Genomic DNA, 15,822 nt, shown 5'->3' with positions numbered 1-15,822 from the left:
TTGCTTATTATGGCCTAAATTAAAGGTGCAGCCCATGACCCAATGGTGCCAGCTTGTCTTAAATGGAAATACAAAGCCGTGCACGTGCAGAATTTCCAGGGGATTGGGTTGGGGGTAAATGGGTTATTATGACACCTCCAATAATTATACCTGGCCTATTTGCCCCCACCCATAGTGCACACACACACACGCACACACACGCACGCACACACGCACGCAAGCACGCACACACACACACACACACACACACACACACACACACACACACACACACACAGAGAGAGAGAGAGAGAGAGACAGAGTCAATCACAAACAAAGCGCGCAACTCGTAAGCTCTCAAATATTTGTCCACGGTGCAGAAGTGTGGCAGTAGTATTTGCTTTGCCAAAGTTTCGGTTCTCTTCTCTCCCAATAGCGGGTCGCCATCATACGAAATGGTTCAAGCGAACCGCGTCACCTCACTGAGGCCTATAGCGTGTTTATTTATACAGCAGGGGACACGGTGGGGTGGGGTGGGGGCAAGGGCACTTCCTCGGTCTATCTGGGGTCATGCAATCCCTCTCAGCGTGGATCCGAATGGTGGGCTCGACGGCCACACCATTCAAGGTCGATCCCTGATTGGTTCAGTGCACGTCAGGAATAAACACTCTCGGGGTATATAATGTCGTGGCGAAGCGTCACACTTCCAAGAAACCCGAAACCCCCCAAAAGATAATTGGCAACGCAACAAAACAATTTGCACTGCACTGCAGAGAATTTGCGAATTTGTCACTTTTTTTTGGGTACTGATTTGACATTGAGAATGAGGTCTGTGATCCAAAAGGTGCCGCAGATACTGGAGTTGCTGAAGAAGAAGAAGCAGTCCATTGGGCTGCTGCAGCACTTGAAGCCCACATCCTCGGTGTGCGTGCTGGGGGAGAAGGATGCTGCGGTGGAGGTGCTGGAAGCAGCGCAGTGCCCGCACGCCGCTGCGCACAGCAGAGCGCGCAGCCTAGACGCGCTCCCCGGTCCCACCAACTGGCCCCTGTTTGGAAGCCTGATAGAGCTCTGGCTCAAAGGAGGTCTGAAGAGGCAGCACGTGGCACTGGTACGGTATACATTTCAATTAATTTATACGGCAATAGTATTTATTATTGTGATTTGAAACGTGTTATTATTATAAGTTGAATCTATCTCGAGGCATGTGCACGCACGTGCTGAATTATTCAAGTTCTAAACGCAAATGTTGTGCCATTTATATTGAAGTTGTACAACTATGTGCACTTCCAGGTTGACTATCATAAGAAATTCGGAAAGATTTTCCGGATGAAACTGGGCCCATTTGAATCGGTCAACATTGGCGCTCCTTGCTTGCTGGAAGCGCTCTACAGAAAGGAGGGGAACTACCCTCAGAGGCTGGAGATCAAGCCATGGAAAGATTACCGAGACCTCAGAGGCGAGGCGTACGGGCTTCTCATTCTGTAAGTTAAGCTATAGGCTACAGTTTCGCATCTGTCGTTGCTATCTGTCTGCGTTACCATTGGAATAGTATAGCTTACTACTACGGCTGTGATGAATTAAATGAACCGAAGGGGCTAAACAACGTTGGTTTCCATGCAGGGAAGGGAAAGCCTGGCAGAGGGCGAGGAGCGTTTTTCAGCAGAAACTTATGAAGCCCACAGAAGTGGTCAAACTTGATGGCAAAATAAACGAGGTAAGTCTGCTATAAATTATGTGAAAGATAATGGCCTATCCGATGCTGCCCTAATGATTTTGTTCATATAGCCTATACATAATTATTCAAAACTGCATGTCATTTTTTGTCTTCATAATTAGGTGTTGGCCGATTTTGTTGCCAGAATTGGAAGAACGAATGTCAATGGAAATATTGGAGATTTGTACTTCGAATTGAATAAATGGTCGTTTGAAAGTAAGTTACCTGCTTTATATTTAACAATTTACTAAAAACGAAAAGCATTTATCTTGATTCTGTTACCTCAGGCTATAATTATTACAGTGTATATGTAGCCTATTAAACAGTAGCTCACATGAATTTAATTGGAAATTGATTACAAGCCTGCGTTTTCTATGGGCTCTAGTAGGCTACCTTAAGTTTCAGCATGAATTCTTTCTAATCTCTGATCTACATTATTATTACAGCCATTTGCTTAGTTCTCTACGACAAGAGGTTTGGACTCCTACAGGACAATGTTAACGAGGAAGCCATGAACTTTATTACAGCTGTTAAAACCGTAAGTATATGCTTGTCAAGCAGCACGCACCTGTCTTTAATGTTTTAATGAATGTCAATGCTTTGTGTCTGTCTGCTACATATAGTCATAGAGGGCTTATCATTCATCATCACACCTGGCATTATACCATGTTTATCCAGATCGCTGTCTGCCTGGCTTCCATGCTTTATGTTCACTCTCTCTATCCCAAAACATGTTCACAGTGTCACATGCAGAGGACACATGCTAATGTAAAGGGGATCTCTCTCTCTCTCTCTCTCTCTCTCTCTCTCTCTCTCTCAGTAAGCCTTTCTTTGTATGCCTTGAAATAGTTCAACAGGTTCACCTCAATCGGGGTCAGCTAGAACTCACTGCAGCAATCCACACTATCTCGACACTCTTTGAGTACAGTGGGATTTACTGGGGCAAACCAATACACTGTAGCCTCTACTGTACCGGGAGATATAGGATGTAGTGTATATGTTTACAAAGGTCAAGAAGGGTTGCAGGCCGTAGAAAATAATGGATCAAAGATTTTCTGGGCTCCCACACTCACATCAAACACACAACTCTCTGCCTCTTTCTCTCTAGATGATGAGTACATTTGGGACGCTGATGGTAACACCGATCGAACTCCACAAGAGACTGAACACCAAGACATGGCAGGACCACACAGAAGCATGGGACCGCATCTTCGGCACAGGTAGAACCCCATTCTCAACACACCAACAGTCGGCACCTGACCACACTCTTTAGTTTCGTCTAAATAAATAAATGTACACACACATGCGCACGCATGCATGCACACACACGTGCGCGTGTGCGCACATAAATACACACGTGCACACCCCTTCCTGCTCATACACTGTGCTCCTCCAAATGACCTGCGACTCTCAAACTATAGCCAAAGCTCATTTCCAGTTAAGTGGTAGAGAGACAGAGAGCAAGGGGAAGAAAGACAACTGGAGACCCTTATACAGGTTTCATTTTCACACTCTCATTGTTAAATGAACACTGACGCTTTTGTTGTTGAGCGTGGGTCTCTCAGGAACGAGAGACTGAGAGCAAATTGAGGGCGAGAGGGGAGAGAGAGAGAGAGATTTGAACCGAGTGCCTCGGCTACTCATTCTCCTGGCGACCGGGCAGAGCCTGAGTTGTAGTAAACTGAATGACCTGCGGGGGAGAACGCTGCCAAATGTTTGTTGTAGCAGGTGGGGGGGGGGGGGGAGGAGAGGAGATGAGAGGGCTTTGCTACCAACCGTTTGTTGTGCTATTTACTTGGCACTGACTTTTATGACCCCACTCTTTATCTATCTCCTTCTCTAACACACACGCACACACAAACACCCCACCGCCATATAAACACTGGGCGCACAAAGCACATGTTGTTCTAGTGGACAAGTTCACGAGATAAAAGTGGTCGAGGGCTTTAACAAGTACCAATAGTCGGTGGTGCATGTGAGTGAGGTCATTTTATAGTTTGTTTGCTGAAGAGTACTTGGGAGTACAAGTAGACAAGTAGTTGGTTCGTTTGTAGTTGCAGCAATTGTGGACCCTCCAACAAAAGCTGTACATATTAACATAATTTCTATTATCAGGAAACTTTTAAAAGACACCAAAACATGGAAATGTCCTCTCTGTTTACTGCCACGATAAGCCACGGAATGGCGCCCCCAAGCAACAAAGGGCTCACCTTTGCTATTTTTGATTAGACACATCTAAGTCCCTGTGACATACTAGCATGCCCAGGGGGTGTAGTACTACTGTACATCAAGCTGCCTCACGCTATACGGAAACAGGAGATCCTGCCCTATCGGCCTCAGGACTCGGCAAAGCTTACTTACATCTTTACTTTAAAGACTGCCATGGCTTATTTATTGTGCCTTAATTGTGACTGTTATTACTAAATATAATGTTCATGGGATGGGATTGAAGAGCGGAACAGATAAGATAGCCTGGACCAAGAGATATCCCTAGTCGCTAGTCCTGAACCTCAAGTGATACTTAAATTAAACTGAAAATATTAAGACGCAAAACTCAACATATCACAACAATGTGCGCAAAAACATATACTACTACACTTGCCCTGTCTTCCATTTACAGAGTATACAGCACAATGACGGCCTAACAATTTGGGTTTCGATCTGTTTTCATAGCCAAAGTCTACATAGACAAGAGGCTAAAGAGAAAACCTACTGGAGCTCCCGATGACCTGATCGGTGACATCCTGCACAACAGTTGCCTGTCTAAGAAGGAGCTGTACGCAGCCGTCACCGAGCTACAGATAGGAGGTGTCGAGACGGTGAGCACACACTATGGGGTTGGTTCATTTAATCGATATAGCTTGATTATCGTGTTCTTTGCCGATAATCGTATCGTATTGTACCATATCGATAGGGCAGCAAATGTTGCGTGTGATGCGGCTTTTAAATAAACAAACATTAGAATCAGTTTTCTGTCTGACAGGTGTATATATGATGAAATCGTTTTGCATTTATCCATCAAACATTATTTATTTTTATTTTGTATTGTTTTCCTTGCTTTTTTGTTTAAATGTTATCCGTGAAGTTTTTCAAATTGGTTTGGAAACGTTTTAAATTTCGGACAATATATTTGTCAAAACATCGGCAATCTGTGGTCTAGGTCGGACTCTGTATCGTGTTACGTATCGATCATGAGGATGTTGGAAATACCCATCCCTAAATTGGTCATTATTTGGAATTAACGTATACAGTATATATCATATCGTGGCCTCTGTATCTTGATACCTATCGTGAGGTTGCAGGCAATACCCACCTCTAGCACACAGTCACTCTGTACTGCATCTAGCTACTGTATGTACAGCTTCAGGCTGGCTGCCCTCAACATTCCTACTTTTCTAACCATTGCCCTGGGGAACCGACGTTATTTAGCCTACAGAACGTGTTCATAAGGATTTGGTTTGATCGATTAATACCAGCACAGGTTGTTTTCAATTTTCTTTGAGCCTACTCCTTTTTTAGTGGTATTAACTGCTGACAAGGGTTATCACATTGTCATGGTTATCATTTCTTACTAACAATACTCCAAACCAGTTCACATAAGATCATTTAAACTTTTGCCTGTACACGGGAGGGGTGTAGGGGCTCGCTCTCTCTACACTCCGCCTGTACACGGGAGGGGTGTAGGGGCTCGCTCTCTCTACACTCCAGGAAGGAAAACAACTGTTCTTATACAGTACGTGCTTCGGATGAAGTGGAGTGTATTTCACTGAGAAACCTTTAAGGAACAACACACTGTGCTTAAGCTCCCTGCAGGAGGACCCCACTCTGGAATGCACTTAGTAGCTGCCTCACTAAATGACACCTCCTTCCCTCCTCCACCCCCCCCCCCCCCCCCCTCTCTCTCTCTCTCTGCCTCTTTCATCTTTCTTTCATTCTCCCTCTTGCTTCGCTATGCTTGATGATTTCTAGACTGCCAACAGCATGCTATGGTCTATTTTCAACCTGTCACGTAACCCTGGTGCCCAGAGGAAGCTGCTCCAGGAGATCAGAGACGTGGTGCCAGCTGATCAGAATCCATGTGGCGAGCACCTCAAGAGCATGCCCTACCTCAAGGCATGCCTCAAGGAGTCCATGAGGTACAGTAAATCTTGGGTGAAAAACAGGCCTAGGGGCCCCTTGACTACATGGTTGAGCTGTACTGGGAAATGGGGGGGGGGGGGGGGGGGATAATAAAAGCACTGCAGGAAGTCTGTCAAACAGTTATGTACCATATGTACAGAACAGTGGCGAGGGAAATGTTTAGCAAACTGCAGATATTTAAGTAAAGAAACATAAAGACGGTTTGTTTGATGATATCGGAGAAACTAGTCAGAGGACACAAATCAGATAATACAGTTAGTTACAATGTGGGTGTGTTGCGCCATCGCTGTTATTGTTAACCAGTATCACAGAGAACGTCTCTCAAAACCCAACTCACGGGATGTGATAGAAGCCAGTGGTCGCTGTCATATTCAAAAGCGCTCGTCTTTCTTCCACCCACCCATGCATCACAGTCCCCATTTTCCTTGTGTAATCACAAGGTGTTTTTTTTCATGTTCATCAGGGAATGTTTATAACCACTGACAGGAGATTACATCTAGCTATACAGACTGCCTTTTGACATTTTATTTACATTAGCTTAGAGAGCGGCAGTGGCTCAGGGGTAGAGTGGCAACTGTGAGGTTCCCAGTTCGATCCCGGGCTCCCCCAGAGTCAGTGTCGAAGTGTCCTTGAGCAAGACGCTGAACCCATAATTGCTCCCGATGTGCAGTTTGGTGCCTTGCATGGTTTCCTCCACCATCGTTGTATGAATGTGTGTGTGAATGGGTGAATGTAATGCACAATCGATGTAAAGCGCCTTGGATAAAGGCGCTATATAAATGCACCTATTATAATGCATGTCTTACTTTCTCTTCTGAGACCATATATATTTCCAAGTAGGCCTACTTATTTCTTTCCTCTCTCTCTGTTTTTTTACAATTCTTACAGGTTATCACCGTCAGTACCATTCACGAGTCGGACCCTGGACAAAGACACTGTGTTAGGAGATTACGCCATTCCCAAAGGAGTAAGTGGCTTAGTCCTCGCTCCCTACATACAGTATGATAAGAGCAGATTACCTCCTCATATCAAATGACAGATGACTGAAGTGAAGCATGTTTGCAAACAAAAACTCTTATTGAAACTGTACTAGTCTGTAATGGGGAAACTCTTACACTGGCTATGCCGTTCATTGCTGGAAGGGATCAGATTTACAGTAACTCTAATTCTGTATCTATTTGGTCATTGCAGCCTACTATAATCTATTTTAATAGGATGATGATGATGATGATGATGATGATGATGATGATGATGATGATGATGATGATGATGATGTGGGTTGGGTCTTTGTGGGATGCATGCATGTAATAATATAATATTATTCAAAATGACTTAGAAAAATAACAAATATAATTTTCTTTTCCTGTTTACAGACAGTTCTAATGATCAACTGTCACGCACTGGGGTCCAATGAGGAGTATTTTGATGACACAACGCAGTTCAAACCAGAGCGCTGGCTACGTGAGAACAGCACCATCAACCCATTTGCCTTTGTGCCCTTTGGCATAGGAAAGAGGATGTGCATTGGCCGAAGATTGGCAGAGCTACAGCTGCAGTTGGCGATGTGCTGGGTAAGACCAGACTTCATAGGCATAGTTTAAAGTGAGAGCAACCTCTCAAAGGCAAAATAAATCTGTCAGCCGACATCAAACGATACAGTATCTTTTACGTTGGTTGGTTGAGATTTTACAGAACCTGGAGGATGTGTTAAAATGGATAACTTAAGTTGTATGGAGGACAAATGGATGATTTATGTAAGAATTGTATAATAATACAATTCATTGCAATAGATTAAACAGCTGGCATTTCCCCATCAATTGGCATTTTTTATCATCTACCTAATTGGTTTCTCTTTTGACCTCTTCCTGTGACAGCTGGTCAGAGACTATGAGATTGTGGCAACAGACAATGAACCACTTGACGTGATCCATTCTGGACTATTGGTTCCCAACAGGGAACTGCCAGTGGCCTTCATCAGGAGATGAGCAAGGTGTGTTCCCTTGATTCTGCTTTTATTCAGCTAATTAGTTGGTATAACTTTTTCTTTAGGTGGAAAAAGTACTCACATTTTCCACTTGTGTAAGAGTAGGCTATCAATACTGCAGTGTAGAAATACTCATGAAGTGAAATTCCGGAATAAAATAATTACTTGAGTAAAAGTATAAAAGTATTGCTATCAAACTGTAATTAAAGTACCAAAAGTAGAAAGTACTGAATGTCTTATTTCAAGTTTTCAAATGTATAACAATATTTTGACAATAGCCGATCTACTCTTGTAGATCTGCTATTTTCAAAAGGCCGAAATGTAGGGCTGAAGTGGTTTGTGTGTTTTGTAATAACAATAATCAAAATAATGAATAGTGAATAATGAATAGTGGAGTAGAAGTAAAAGTATTGGAAATTGGAATTACTCGAGTAAAGTACAAATACCTCAAAATATGGTCGTCGACAAACTACATACACTGACTAGGTGATTCATTGTGCTCTGAGAGACACTCATTGGAAATGCTTAAATCCCAATCCAAGACACTACTACAAAAACACACGATATCCAAAATGTGTCTTTCGCGGTAATTCATTCTTTCTGTTTTCTGTCTCCTATCCAGGTTCCATATTCAACTCTCCTGGATGAACAGAAACATGATACCTCTGTTGCCATCTTGGCCCTGAGGGTCTGTAACTCCCTTTATTGCTGCTCTGTAAATAGAAAAGAAAAAAGATGTGCAAGAACTAACATTCATGTAATTGTGCCAGAAATACCTCAAACTATATATGCAACTATTTAAGCTATACTATTTATGACAATTACAGTAGTTGCTGACCAAAACACCAGCTGTTATGTACAACTAGTAACAAGAATGGTTTTCATCTTGGATGAAGATGTCAGAATAATGACTTAATGTTATAGAATGTTTCCATATTATAAGTTATACACTGCATAGGTCAAAGTGTTTTATTTTTTATTATTGTCATGTATATAACGTGCAAGGATAGTGTTGTAATAATGTACATTGTTTTTTGTTAGTTTTTTTGTTTTCATAATAGACATAATATTTTATTCATAAAAAATAAAGAAATGTATGTACAAATGGTGCAGTCTGAGTGGCTTTTGGTGAATTTCCAAGATAAATTAAAGTGTTTTGCCAGATCTTTTCACAGCTTTAGGGACAGATCTTGAGCCAAGCTTTTCTTAGATTTCTCAGTTGGAACATTGCGACATTGTATTTAAAGAAAACGCACATAAATCATGTGCAGGTGGGGGCGGGTGCACCATTCTCGGTCCGGGCCTCCCTGTCTTTGCTATTGATCACATGCTAATTATATATGAAAACACAGATTATGCTGTCCAATTTTTCAACCTTCACTTTGATCATATGGACTTCAAGTTGAGTGGTCAAAATGCAATCTTTGTCCCACATAGCCGGTAGAATCTTCTACTGTCAGCAAAAGGTCATTGTGGCCTATTGATGAAACGGAAAGATGGGAAATTAAGCGCAAAGCATGCTATGCACGGAATTTCCGGGGGTGGGGGGTAGGATGCAGAGGTTGTAACACCCTCAGTAATTCTAACTGGGCCGTACAAGAGCCGTCAAATATTATGAGTAGGGCCCCCATAGCACTTCTCGCACATGGGCTCCTTGTGGCTCCGGATACACACGCCTGGTTCTGCCTCAATCTCAAGATGCATTACTTGCTTGCAAATTTAAAGAACAGAGGTTTGTTCACATCCATGTGTTTGTTTACGTTACCAGTTTACACCATAATAGCTCGCCTCCAATGTTAACTTGTGTTCCTTGATCGGGAACTGGGTTGTTGATTCAGTGAACCAATCAATCAATCAATCAATCAATCAATCAATCAATGTTAAACCAAATTAGACAATAAATACTAGCACTAACTGTTATTGAATATAAAGCGATACTATATTTGAACATACAGCCACAGTTTCAAATAAATCGGTTCAGGAAGCACTAAATGCAACTCTTTCACTTCATTCCCTTTACCGTTGTCAGGTAAAGGGGGGTACTTGGATTCAGAAGTCATGGGGAAAGGAAGTACTGACAGTTCTTTTTACTTAAGTAAAATACTGTACTATGCAGAAACACTGCATGGCAGTAATGTCCGGTAATCAAAATGAGCTTGAGCACCCATACATCAATGCTATTGAACACCCTTTATGTCTGTGTGTTAAAAAAAGAATATTGAACCAATGAAAAGTATTAAAAAGTGCACCCTCAAACTGTCTGCTATAAGGCACCTAACTCCTCATCTCTCCCCCTTGGGCAATTGACAATATATGAAGTCACAATACCAACTTTGATTAGGCAATATTGCTTTGTTTAAAAAAATATTAAGGCTTTCTTCATTTCCTGAAAAAAAACCAAAAACCAAAATCATGTCCTGACAATTCTACATTACATTACATTACATTACATTACATTACATTACATTACAACAGAAATATACCTCTGAGATGTAGTGGAGTAGAAGTAAAAGTATTGGAATTAAGTGTACAGTACTACTACTACTACTACTACTACTACTACTACTACTACTACTACTACTACACATGTTTGTTCAGTAACAGGAGACTCCCCCATCTCTCCAGCTCTTCAACAAATATAACATACATACATACTCTATACTAGCAATGATATGGGAATATAATAGAGCTATTTAACATTTACTTTGAAAAATTAAAATGAAGACATTTTTAAATAGTAGTATTCACATTTTTGATGTCAGCATGTGTCCTTCCGTTATATAACCTTTAAACTCACTCCACTCACCAACATGTTAACTTTAGGCATGTTAACTAGATAAATAGCGCCCTCTATTGTTTGTCAGCCGGCAATGGCTAAGGCATGGAATTAGATGTACAATTTAGGTATTCACTGAAAGTTGATTGAGGCTTTGTTTAATTATAATCTACAGCACAAATTAACACATGCAATGAAATCTGAAATTGATAGGCTACTGAAATGTTTTTTACCAGGAACTTATTTCAGAAGGTTGTGATTGCGGACCAGGTCTCTCCAGTGGACTGTGGTTTGCCATGATATTACATACCATTCTATCTTAACATTGTTATCATATACTGTAATATAATATACAGTGAATACTTAAATGATATACTGTAATATCCTGTGTGTGTGTGCGCGCGTGTCTATATACTGTATGTGTTAAAAGAATACACACTTATACACGGTCAGGACCTGGACGAATTAATGACGTCTATTGGGGCCAGATCATGCAAACCAAGACTAGTCAGATCTGGCCCAGGATATCACCTGATTTCAACCAACATCATTTTTTGTTTGTTTTGTTTTGTGGCTTTCGCATTTATTTTATATTTTTTATGGAGGGACAGACAGTAGGCTGACAGGAAATGGGGAGAGAGATGGGGGGGTGACATTCACTAAAGGCCGTTGGGATCGGGAGTCGAGCCTGCGGCACACTGCCAGACTGGATTACCAGCCAAGGTGCCTGGACCGCTGAGCCACAGCCTGGGCCTCCAACCAACATGAATTCTGACCACTAAGACGGACGTCCCTGGATGAATCAGAGGGAGTCCAATCGAGGCCAGATCAATTTAAGTCATATCATAACTAGTCAGATCTGGCCCAGAATATGCTATATTATTTCAACTGCTGAAGACGTCCTGGAAATTACGTAAAGATCATCCCCATATGGGCTGTGATCTGGCCTAGTCCTGAACGTCACCGGAGGACGTCATCGTAACGTCTTCATGACGTCATTTGGCTAGCTGGGCTGTAGCAGTTTCTGAGGACATTATTACCAACTGTTTGATCTCAGTAAGGGGTACTGTTATTGATACAGAACAAACACCATATATCACCAGTCAATGCACGGTACAACAACACTGGACTGGACTGGTTTAAACTACAGGGGAAGCTAGCTTGCCTTCCCAATGCAGACCACACTGTATCTCATACAATATTCAAGAATTATGCATTTGATGAGGATATAGTCACCTTTACAGTCAAAGCCAGATTACAGGTCCTTCCAACCAGACTCAATCTCTCTCTGTGGTACCCTAACATGTTTCCTCCTCATTGTCTGCACCTAAGCCAGATTACAGGTCCTTCCAACCAGACTCAATCTCTCTCTGTGGTACCCTAACATGTTTCCTCCTCATTGTCTGCACCTTGACCACACTCCAGAAACAGAAACACTGTCACATATTCTTAATAGCTGCTATGTATAAATGGGAATGTACATTGCTAGACACAACAGAATTGTTGACCTATTAGCTAAGGACATAAATTCAAATGTTTCATCATCTGCCAAAATGTATCAGCACAACACACATTTGTGTTCATATTTGGAAGCCTCTGCAATGTCCATAAATCAGTTGAGGGGCCTGCAGATTGCGGGCAAGCCCAAGTCATTGGCAAAATTTTGTTCAGTGTCTGCAAAAATTGGCAGTCGCCATATGGAGAAGGCGATGCTTCCTGTACCCGTGATCTGTATCTGACCTGAAGCACTTGTTGTCGAGTTTTCCAAGTTTTCCACTATTGTTTGTGTTCAAGAATTTAAGTGTGGAGGGGGGGTTGTGAAGAACAAGATACACATGCAAGGGCTAAGTGTTTTTATTACATGATTTAGTGTATTTTTAATGAACAACAAAATTGATTAATAATGTATCAACAATCTATCCATGTACAAAAATATAAATGAGAAAATATATTTTCAAAGTTGCTATTTTCTATACAACATGTGGCGCTTTCCCCTAATATAACAATAAAACTGTGGATTAGGCAATATAAAAATAGTCTTCAGAATGAAGGCCTTGTGTTGAAACGCTAATCTATAATAAAGCCTTGATTGGGAGCTTTTTACTAAATCAGTATTATTCAATATTGGAAGTTGAGGTCCAGCTTGAATTTCCCCTTGATAGAGGAATATTGTTCAGTTATTATTTCATGATCACCATTTGCTGTAGCATATAGGCTACAAATCAACAACTTTTTTTTGTTTGTTTTTTTGTTTGTTTTTTAGTCCTGTATGCGCTTTTCCATTTTGAGGATGGTGACCCTAGACACCTTTAACACCCACCCGGGAGACTCTCCAGTGGTGTGTGAGAGCGTATGGTCGAACCCCATCTTCTTGTACAGAGCCACTGCAGAAGTCTGTGGGGAGCTGGTCTCCAGCATCAGGCGGGCAAAGCCACGTTCTTTGCAGAAGTCAATCACTGTCTGGGTCATCCGAGACCCCAGGCCGGTTCGCCGGCAGGACGGTGAGATGATCATCCTGAATAGCTCGCCGCACACCTCCGACCCGCTCCGTTTGGCCACCACGGCCACTATACCGACGAGCCGCGATCTCCCGTCGACCTCGGCCTCTGCCACCCAGAAGCAGTCGTCGGGCCGAGTGAGATAGTTGGCGGGGATGTCCAGCATGTCCGTGCGGAGCCTCGACCTGACGTAGTCGGTGTATGTCTTGTAGCAGCAGTAGTAGACGAACCCCACCCAGCCTCCGGCTAACAGCAGGGCCCACAACGCAGAGCCCAGGAGGTAGCCGGCGGAACAGATGCCGAGACTGATGGCGAGGTAGAGAGGGCTGGTCATGGCGTTGTAAAAGCATGGGTTGATGTGCTCCAGAATTCCGTCGCTGAAGAGGGTCAGAACGGCGTCCTCGTCGGAGGAACCGCGGTACCGACGGATCACCAGCTGCATGTCTAGGAGAAAAGACGAGATAATGAAATGAATGGGGGTAAATGTTCATTTGCATTTATGCATGTTTTCTTTTGTCCTCCTGAGTTCAGTGTTGAGTTATATGTGAACATTACATATGTACCAATTTGCGCTGATGTCAGGGATCTCAATACATGGGTGTGCTACTGTGCTTCGCATAACGTCTGTGCCACATGAGTCAATATAAGTGAGGTAGGGGGAGAGAGAAGGGGAAGAAAGAGGGGAAGAAAGAGGTGACAGAAAGGGGCATAGAAGGGAGAGAGAGAGTGGGAGGTAGAGGTAGGGATAGAGGGGAGAGGTAGAGAAGGGAGGGGGAGAGGTAGAGAAGGGAGGGGGAGAGGTAGAGAAGGGAGGGGGAGAGGTAGAAACAAGGAGAGGGGGAAGAGAGAAGGGAGAGAGAGGAGAGGCGGGAGAGAGGTGAGGGAGTGAGAGAGGGAGAGGGGAGAGAACCAAAGGGCAGGGGAGAGGAGGGAGAGAGAGAGGGGAGAGGGGAGAGAACCTCTAGTTCTTTACAAAGAAAATGTGTCAATGTTCCGATAGGCTACTCAGCATTGACATGGCTGTGTGGGTGAAACAACAGGCTCTCACTCTTCCCCCCCCTCTCAGGTTGTTGAGGTGGTACCCATGCAGCATTGCATGGGTTAACATAGATTTTGGTCTTCACGGGAGAGGGGAGAAAGACAAGGAGATAAAATATGAATAAAAGTAATACAGTAATAATAACAATACAAAGTGAATGTTGTTGGAAATCTAATCTGGCATCGCCCTGCCTGTCTGGTAGACCTATGTGGTGAATCATTAGGGCACGCCATTCCAAGCGCATAAAGATGTATTATTTATTCTGTTATATTTGTGTGCATTAGGTGTGTGTTCTAATACATTTCTCAAATTTCTGTATTATTCCTATCCTATGCCCAGCTTTTCCAGGTTTGTGTGAACACAAATATTGGCTTGTGATTTGCTGATCACTCCACAGTGGTCATTTGATTTGCTGAGAAAAGTAGGCTACATATTGAAGATAAAAGTGAGGGCGGAAAAGTGAGGACGCAAATTGTGATTGGCCAGAATGAGATAATGTATGATGATGTATGATAATAAGAGTGCCCTTCACTTCACACGTGATTTTGGATTAAATTATATTTTCATGTGTATTTATTTATTTAACAGTTACATGAATGAAATCATTAGGCTACATTTAAACTATTTCGTTTATTTTGTGTAAGAAAACGAACCCGGCCTTTATTTAGCCAACCACTTTTTCTTTCTTATTAGCAATTACATGGTAACTATATTTAAATAGGCCTACTAGTAAAATATGTGACCTGGCCTGGGGAATGTTCACTTTAACCTGACTCCGCCAGATGGGGGCGGTATTGATTCACAAGTTGACAAACGAGCGTGAACTTGTGAAGCAAGCTTCTTCAATCTGGCGGAGTCAGATGTCGTCGTCTATGATGAATTCCTGTTCTGTTCTTTGACTATATAGAAGTGTCTATTTGTACGTCTCTAAATGTTTTGATGAATTGAACATGGTGGACCCTCTTGTAAACAAGTGTAATGCTTAATTGGGTCGTCCACTCACAGTTAACAGTCTTTGTATTGAGTTTGTGCTTGAAATGTACTGTAATTCTGCAAACTGTTAATACATATTTCAATCAATCAATCAAACGAACATGTTTTCAGTGGGTAGTTTTCAATAGTAAAATGTTTTTTTTTTTTTCATGACGTTTCCGAACTCGCCAGCACTGCACAGGAAGTATCATTCATATCTGTAGCAAAAACAAGTGTTGTTACACTGTTAATGGTAATGGTGTGGGAGTCAGTGGGACGTCTGTGTTCCTTTATTAATTCCGTTATCTATCGAATTTTGGACGGCAGTAACCGTCCAAAATTCAGAAAATGTAACCGAGGGTCCCAAAAGGGGCTATCGTGTAGCCCACATAGTAGCACCAGTCTGTAGGTAGGCCTACTCAATTCCACTTTATCATTAATCAATCTAACTGTAACACGAAACTGCCATTTTTCGCCTGAACGCAATTGTTTTATACCTATGTCTTTATAGGCGGCGGCCTACTTACTGTAGTGTAAAAGTAGGCTACGAACGAGCCCCCAGACCCAGTCCCGGGCGTCAAGTGAAATCAACAATAAACTCAGTTCTGACCGAGTGGAATAGTGAGAGAGTGGCGTCACGCTTTGATCTCGCCGCAAAGCGCGGGTGCCCATATAGTTCCAAAAATTTGAACTATCCCATTGAGATAAAACGAGCACTTC

General features: G+C 42.5%; 2 protein-coding genes across 3 annotated transcripts; one reads left to right on the top strand and one right to left on the bottom strand.

The window, feature by feature from the left end:
• Window positions 1–802: 802 nt before the first annotated feature.
• On the top strand, window positions 803–8,813 carry cyp24a1 (cytochrome P450, family 24, subfamily A, polypeptide 1; the record flags this gene model as incomplete). The annotated part of the gene is made up of 12 exons (XM_079510236.1): window positions 803–1,087; window positions 1,270–1,460; window positions 1,600–1,693; window positions 1,816–1,909; window positions 2,140–2,231; window positions 2,802–2,913; window positions 4,367–4,512; window positions 5,663–5,829; window positions 6,722–6,800; window positions 7,207–7,404; window positions 7,708–7,823; window positions 8,440–8,813. The coding sequence occupies 11 exons, from the start codon at window positions 803–805 to the stop codon at window positions 7,816–7,818; spliced, it is 1,569 nt and encodes a 522-aa protein (XP_079366362.1). The 3' UTR covers window positions 7,819–7,823; window positions 8,440–8,813.
• A 3,759-nt stretch (window positions 8,814–12,572) lies between these two features.
• On the bottom strand, window positions 12,573–15,701 carry nat8l2 (N-acetyltransferase 8-like 2). 2 transcript variants are annotated; one of them, XM_079509553.1, is made up of 3 exons: window positions 15,630–15,701; window positions 14,140–14,209; window positions 12,573–13,535 (listed from the first exon to the last, which is right to left on the bottom strand). In XM_079509553.1, exon 3 carries the CDS (start codon window positions 13,531–13,533, stop codon window positions 12,853–12,855), a length of 681 nt encoding a protein of 226 aa, XP_079365679.1. In that variant the 5' UTR covers window positions 13,534–13,535; window positions 14,140–14,209; window positions 15,630–15,701; the 3' UTR covers window positions 12,573–12,852. The 2 variants fall into 2 exon arrangements, with proteins under 2 accessions (XP_079365679.1, XP_079365678.1); XM_079509552.1 differs by lacking the exon at window positions 14,140–14,209 and having other exon boundaries at window positions 15,630–15,699.
• Between the last annotated feature and the right edge of the window lie 121 nt (window positions 15,702–15,822).

Source organism: Electrona antarctica (assembly GCF_951216825.1).
Source record: "Electrona antarctica genome assembly, chromosome: 9".
Taxonomy (NCBI): Eukaryota; Metazoa; Chordata; class Actinopteri; order Myctophiformes; family Myctophidae; genus Electrona; species Electrona antarctica.
The sequence above is the reverse complement of the archived record's forward strand: the minus strand, read 5'-3'. Positions and strand labels throughout refer to the sequence as shown.

Excerpts from the sequence above, each read along its gene's own strand:
- nat8l2 (XM_079509553.1), bottom strand. The coding sequence starts at position 13,533 with ATGCAGCTGGTGATCCGTCGGTACCGCGGTTCCTCCGACGAGGACGCC.